Source organism: Grammomys surdaster, unplaced genomic scaffold, assembly GCF_004785775.1.
Source record: "Grammomys surdaster isolate TR1022 unplaced genomic scaffold, NIH_TR_1.0 279, whole genome shotgun sequence".
Taxonomy (NCBI): Eukaryota; Metazoa; Chordata; class Mammalia; order Rodentia; family Muridae; genus Grammomys; species Grammomys surdaster.
The window spans coordinates 11,310,212-11,317,782 of record NW_021604720.1 but is presented as its reverse complement, the minus strand read 5'-3'; the positions used below and the strand labels follow the sequence as shown (position 1 = coordinate 11,317,782).

General features: G+C 45.1%; 1 protein-coding gene across 3 annotated transcripts in view; it reads right to left on the bottom strand.

Moving 5' to 3' along the window:
- Dglucy (D-glutamate cyclase) overlaps window positions 1–7,571 on the bottom strand; it is an 81,039-nt gene that overhangs the window by 25,255 nt on the left and 48,213 nt on the right. For all 3 annotated transcript variants that reach the window (XM_028777295.1, XM_028777296.1, XM_028777297.1), the window contains exons 6-7: window positions 6,530–6,652; window positions 3,308–3,508 (exon numbers count right to left, since the gene is read on the bottom strand). In XM_028777295.1, coding sequence (XP_028633128.1) covers window positions 3,308–3,508; window positions 6,530–6,652 — 324 coding nt within the window. The remainder of the gene's footprint in view (window positions 1–3,307; window positions 3,509–6,529; window positions 6,653–7,571) is intronic.

Sequence of the window (7,571 nt, the reverse complement as noted above, 5' to 3'; positions counted from 1 at the left end):
TCCTGCCAACCTGGTAAGTATTTAACTAACTGAACTATCTCCTCAGGTGATAGCTAGGTGACTGAGGCAGGTGGATTGCAGATAGTTCAAGGCTAGCCTGGGCTATAAAGTAAGACTTTGTCTCAAACAAATCGACAGTGTGTAGATATCATGGAAATTATTTCATGATATGGAAAGTCATCACAGTATATTTCACAAAGTCTTAAAACAGTATTACGGTGGGGTTCCAGTACATATATTACTGTATGCAAGGATTTGAGATTTAAAAAAGCACTTTAAAGGTAAACACCGGTCTATCAATAATTTATTGACTGTAATGGATTCTGGTATTTTAAAAAAGTGTGTGGATAGGTGTCTGTGTTTGTATGTGTTCTTGTGCACGTGTGTTTGTGTGAGTGTGCACATGGAGACCAGAGACTGATGTCATGTGTCTTTGGTTACTTGTTCTAATTAATTTAACTAAAAAAGGTTAGTTTTTGTTTTTGTTTTTTTGAGGCAGGGTTTCTCACTGACCCTGGAGCTCACTGATTTGGCTGGGCTGACTGACCAGTGAGCCTCAAGATCCCCTTGTCTGCCTTCTTCGTTCTGGAATCCCAGGGGTACACTGCTGGGCCCTGCTTCTTATGTGTGTGCTGGGGACTGAACCCAGCTCCTCCTCCTGCCAACCTGGTAAGTATTTAACTAACTGAACTATCTCCTCAGGCTCCAGGATTCGGGGAATTTTTATCGATTCTTTACTTTCACACATTTTCTTTTGTAAGGCTTAATTTTATTAATTATTAGATTCATTTTTGAGACCGAGTCAAGCCCCAGTCTTGAATTAATGATCCCCCTGCCTCAGCCTCCTAAATGCAGGGATCAGACACATACATCACCACCCTGGCTATTTTCATGTACTTTCTGATGTTCCTACAATGAACATGAAGTACTGATGACAAGAAAGGAGGAGATTAACAGCATTCTGTACAATAAAATCGGGTGTAACATGTCTCGTGGGCTCCGATGAGTAATATTAAAGACAGGGTGAGGGAGGAGAGTTTGGGCAACTGAAGGCTCTGTATATAGATGATGATTTTATTACCAGGGCAAAAACCATTACTATAAATCTCGCATCCTCCATGTCCTCCAGACACATAATATGCAAGTCAACGTCCTCTTAAAAATGACCGAGTGCCTCTATTAATAAGCTCGGTAACTAGTGCCCAGCACACTGCACACCACCGTTAATCATATCTGCTTATTCGGGTGGGGAGCAAAACCGTCTATTGTTCTTGCAGATTAAAGATGGTTTTTCCTAGATGGAATCAGCGCATCAGACAGTCATCAATCTGCCTCCTCTGGGACTCATGCTTCAAGCCCCACACCCGTCTGCAGGAGCGCCAGTGGAAGGCAGGCGTTGTGTCTGACCTCTCTGCTCATCCTTACAAAGCAACGGGGGACCAAGGGGGCTGTAAATCTGCTGTTGGCTCCTTCTTTTAAACTCAAAGCTAATTACAGAGCTAATAATTCATCTTTCCTCATGACGCTATGTTAAATGGGGAGCCATGAGCTTGGGTAAGACTGTCTGAGAAGGAGAGACTATTAGAGAAAAGAAATTAAATATCTATCCAGGAAATTAAGGAAGGTCCCTTTTTAAAAGCCACACTTTTAAATGTGCCCATGTGTGTGCTACATGCATGTCAGAGATCAGAGAGCAGGATCAGACTTGCAGGAGTTGTTCGTTTCCTACTGCGTGGGTCCTGAGGATCAAAGTCAGGTCACCAGCTTTCTGGCAAGTGTCTTTAACCAGTGAACTGTCGCATTAGCCCTGGGACACTCTTTTTGATTGCCCAAGCAAGAAGATGGCACACCAAAAACAACTCTATATACACATGCCATAACACATCCTCCAGGGTGTTTCTGTGGTAGGTATATATGATGAGTTTACTATGTGTTTATATGTCAATAAAACCTGAGTCTCCACAAAAATGAATGAACAAGGGAGTCAACGAACCAAGAAAAAGCCATGTCTGGCCGTGTATCAGGAAGCTTAGTGATCATTATTGTCTTCAGCCTCAGGGTACAGAAGCAGCCATTTCTAAGTGAGGTGTGCTCTCTTGAGTCTTCTGGCCGGCCAGCAGGCCTCATGGGACTCTGAGAGGTCACTGGACTCCCACAGGGTCAGTTTCACAACACCGTGAGGCAATGCTCTCTCTAGACTGTCTTCAGAGGCAGCTCTGGCTGGTTCCTGGGAGTTTCTTCCCCAGGCTGGCTTTGCCCCTCTGATCCCACTGGGCCCACCCACTGATCCCAACATCTGTATGGGAAAACTCGAGTTATTGAGGCATTGGGAGAGGCCATAACTCCCAGACATTGCCAGATATTTGAGGCGTGTCTGCCCTCCAGTTTTTGGAACACACCTCGTGAGAAGGTACAGGGAGAATGGGCTATGAGCTAAGGAATGCTAGAGAACACTTTAACTGCACAGGCAAGAAAATGACACATAATTTGTATTTCAGAGTCTAATATATACAGCATGTATAAACCATGGCCAACAGAGTCAGCAGAGAAGGGCTCAACATCTTCCCCAACCACCTTCCGGGAATATAAACTAGGTAGTTTTTAACTTTATATGCTTTGGTTTCTTTTACTAAATGAAGCTAACAAAAACTGTTTCATAGAGACACCAGAGCATTTACTAAGACGAACGTGCATTTACTGGTGCCAAGCAGGGAGTAACTGTAGCATAAGTAATGTCCTTGCTATTTAGCACAACCCTGGCAGAGAGGTGTAATTGTCAGTAGTCTTGTTACCCTGATCAGGAAACTGAGGCAAAGCCACACAGCAATTGTCTCATGAGAATGGACCGTAGCACTAATTGTACCATACAGAATAGTGGGTGACCTAGCGCCCTCTGCTGGCTACCCGGGACATATTCTCCCAAATGCATACCAACCCGGAAGGGAAAAGTTTTCAACCAGCTCACAGGAGACCTCCTAAGTATAATCAGCAAGCTCCCTGGAAAGTTCTACCAGCCTTGTCCCACGCTTAGAAAGCTGGTGGCCTACAAGCTCTAGAAGGTCAGCTATTTCCCTAAGATGCAATATACAGTATAAAGTCAGGCTATACTCTGCTGTGACAAGATAGCTGCCTGGCCCCAACCTTGGGGGGATCCCCAGATAAGAAGTAATCTTATGTCTTCCACTGAATCCTGATGCACAGTGCTAAAAGCACACACACACACACACACACACACACACACACACACACATTGAGCACCAAGGACCCCACCCACTATCTCCCCAGCCTTGAATACCTTGTTTCTCACCTGGGTCTATGGCGATTGTGGACTCTAGTTCTCTGACCTTTTGAGCAGCAGGGGCTGACACTATGCTATAATGCAAAGGGTCTTTGGAAATGCTGTGGACTTCTGGAACCATCTCAGGAGTCAGACAACTAGCTGGAGACACCGTGTCCTTTGGGAGCGTCACCGTGCATCCCGGAGGGCTGGAGAAAGCCAATGGGACCTCTGAAACACACAAGAGAAGGGGCTGTGACATCGCTCTGCCAAGCCCAGTCCATTTTCACTGTTCACCATGGGGAGAAAGATGGCCCTGGCACCAAGCCTATTAATAGAATTTGCCAGGCTGCATGCTGGCAGCATGGTCAGAATAAGCTGGCATATGGCTAGACCGAGTTCTATTTAAACAATTGCCCCCACTTCTTGGGAAAGTGGAGGTGAATAAGGTAAAAAGTGAGGTACAGCCACAGCTGGACTGTGAGCCCTGAGAGATTCTGTCCATCACAGTTATGGATGTCAGAAAGCACGGTCTGAACTCTCAGTGCATGAAGCCACTCGCTTGACCTTGTAGCTGACGCTAGATTGGGCATCCTCTATAGACAGAAGTTCTGTTTTCTCACAGTCTTTACATTTTCTTAACTCCCCACTCCCGCACTAGATTACACTGGCATCGTCCTCAGAGTGGCTGCATCGTGGAGGATGTGGTCAAGCTTCAGGTGTGACTTTACCCTTTCTACCCATGTCTGTCATGCTATAAAATAATGGCTGTGCCTTGTCTGGTTCTATCAGCATTAAGCTGGGAAGTGCAGGTACACGCGTAGCAAAGTGCTAGGAACAGATTACCTCAGTAATGGTTTGCACTATTGAGACGGCCACTGCATCTTCTCCTTGTCCTTGTGTCTGGCCTCTAGGTGCTTACTACTTAGTAGATTGAACCTCTGTCTTCTGCTTTCCTTGGTATGGCTTTGTATTTGAGTACTTTACCTGTGTGCTTCTCACCAGGAGGCACCGTTGTTTCTTTACCTCAGAATTCCACATAACGTCTTCCATGTAACAGGTGCTAAATAAATGTTAATGTGAGGAGAGTAAATGCTATCCTGGATTTTACAGAAATTGTAACATTTCGTGGATTTAATAGGCAGAGTCAGCCAACATTCAAAAGGAGTATCTATTGACAGATGCATAAACTTTGTGATTCAGAAAGGGAACAACTATTAACTGAGAAATGGTTTCCTTTTTTTTTTCTTTTTTCTTTTTTCCCCCCAGTGTCTTGGATGGCACCTAAAAAGTGGTCCCATGAAAGCCAGGCACACACAAGAGCAGCAGGTTCAGAACGTGGCAGAAGGCTTTGTTCTCACCAGCTGTAGGGGTGTGATGGTTTGTATATGCTTGGATTAGGGCGTGGCACTAGTAGAAGGCGTGGCCTTGTTAAAGTAGATGTGTCACTGTGGGCGTAGGCTCAAAGAGCCTCATCCTAGCTGCCTGGAAGTCAGTCTTCTCCTAGCAGCTTTTGGATGAAGACGTAGCCCTCTCAGCTCTGCCTACACCATGCCTGCTTGAATGCTGCCATGTTCCCACTTTGATGATAATAGGCTGAACCTCTAAACCTGTAAGCCAGCCCCAATTAAATGTTGTCCTTATAAGAGTTGCCTTGGTCACCGTGCCTCTTCACAACAGTAAAACCCTGACTAAGACAAGGGAGCATGGAGCAGGGAATTCATTGCAAATAAAACTTAGATGTTGAGGTGTGAGAATGGTTCATTCAACAATGACTGGTGGTGGCATTTCTTATCCACAACCCATATGCCGTCAGATTTAAGAGGGTTGGGTTGTGCTGGGGGATCTACTTTACAGGCACATGCCATGGGATGGCAGGGAAGCGAAGAGCCTGCTGTGCTGGGGGATATTTACTGCCTGTGTATGAGCACACCTGCCCTCCCTACCCAGGCCATACCTAGGAATTTCTACAAGTTCCCTGGGGATGTAGCTTTGTGCTTCTAAGGTCTGAGCTCATACCTGGTATACAGCAGGTACTCAATGCATGGACTTTTAAATAAACAGTAGAACCATGGACTGTGCAATCTGTGTCTTGCCACCGGAATCAGGAAAGACATTCTGAAAGTTGAACTCTCCCAAACACAGTTAAAATAAAGTAGCACTAAACCTGACTCTGTCTGGTTTTGGGAAATAGCATAGAGGGTAGATGTCTGCCCAGCTTTAGTGCTGATTAAGGCTTAATAAAAATTGTGTGTCTTTTATCCAGGAACTGAGATTATTGAGATTAAATAATTTCTACAATAAATTGTTGATTGAAAACATTCAAAAGAAGAAAATTTGTGCCTCTGGTGAAGACAAACAGGGTTTTTTCTTGACATTCACTTATAATGGGCACAGAGAGACAGCTCCAGATTTAAAAGTATTCTGTGCTCTTGCAGAGGACTTGCGTTTGGTTCCTAGCACCCACATGGCAGCTCACAACCGCCTGTTACTTCAGTTTCAGGAGATCTGATGCCCTCTTCTGGCCTCTGTTGGTATCAGGCACACACACACTGCACATATGTAGTGCAGGCAAAACATTCATATGTATAGAATAAATACATCTTTGAAAATAGAGCATAAGAGCTATTCACAAAAACACACACATGGTATGAGGACTCACACACATTCCAGATATGAGTTCATGTGTGCAGGAGGAAGGCAGTGAGTATGGATACTACATACATCTTCTGGGAGAAGCTACACTTTGCTATTGAGGGGTCCTGGGATTGGACCTCAGCAGATATCAAGAGGCAACACTGTTGTAAAATGCAGCTGTGTTTCTAGGCTTCATCCTTTGCTTTCAAGGCCCTACTAATTTCCAAAATGTCTCAAAAAGTCAAGCTGAAGGTTGGTTCTTCCATTAGATCAATCTGTCAAGCTTCAGCAGACGGCAAAATATTTAGTCAAAGGGTTCTTGAGCTAAAAAGTAGGGTTAGAATCCTCAACAGGGGATTAAACTGAGCATGTAGGAGACACTGGAGACTCTTAGCCTATGTTTGTGTTTGTTTCCCAGTGCTGGGGGTCAGACACCAGACCAAATGGCCTTTGAGCATTCTGGGAAAGCGCTCTACCACTGAGCTACATCCCCAACTCTAGGCCTGTCTTTTCTGGGTTTATTTTTTAAGTCATTGACCTGTAAACCTGTGCTTTCAAGAACTCCAGACACACTGGGCTACATCTGAGGTAGCTCCACCCTTGTTCCCAACATACTGCAGCCGATGATTGCCTCCAGACTGGTCAGCTGAGAAGGCCAGAACACTGGGACGTCCTCGGGCCGACACTGCACATAACTCCCGTAGTCAGGTTTGGAGAGTGCCTTGATTCCCAAAAGTTCTGCAGATAAGAAAACAAAACAAAACATCCAAAACCAAACCCAGGATTCCTCTGGTTGGTACCATCCGCATGGAAGCACTAAGTACTCTACGGATATTTCTCCCCACAAATGCTTGCTATAGTATTATCTTAGATGGAAAACGGAGGAAGAAGAGGAAGGACAGGAGGAAGAGGAGGATGACTAGGAGTTGAAGTTTCGACAGATCAGGATGTTCTGTAACTTAGGGCCCATGTTGACTGATACCATCAGGCCTGACGTCTCAAACTGTATGATGTGGTTTCTGGAGGGAGTCTACAGTGTGCTTAGCTCAGTACTTGCCCCGTAGCACACAGATTCCTAACAGAGCCGGCATTGTGTGTGTGTTCATCTTGATTCGGACTGATCAAGTTACATAGCTGTAACTTCTGTCATTGTTTCTGGCAGCCCCAGCCCTGGCCAGCAGTCCTCTACATGCTACCGACGGGTGTGGACAAGAATGACAAAGATGGATGTGTTGGGCCTGGTTTATCCCCACTGATAGGACAAGTCGGCAGATATCCTCGGGTGACCATGAGACTATTTTAGGTGAGGGAGGCCAATAGTGCTGATAGTATTTTCATAGAATGTCAGATCTTTGATAATTGTATTGTCTACAAAGCTGGACAAGTTCAAGTACACAGACCCTGGCTCTCACCCTGGGCCATCCCAAGTTCTCCTCAGGCCCTCTGAGAGCTCCAAGAGGCCTGGGAAACATCCAGACTTTTGGCTTCATCCTTGGATCTGTTCATTTACTCTTGGGTTAAGTAATACTCATGACATTCAGTCCAAATGAAAATTTGAGTTTTATTTATTATTATGGTGTGTGTGTGTGTGTGTGTGTGTGTGTGTGTGTGAGAGAGAGAGAGAGAGAGAGAGAGAGAGAGAGAGAGAGAGAGAGAG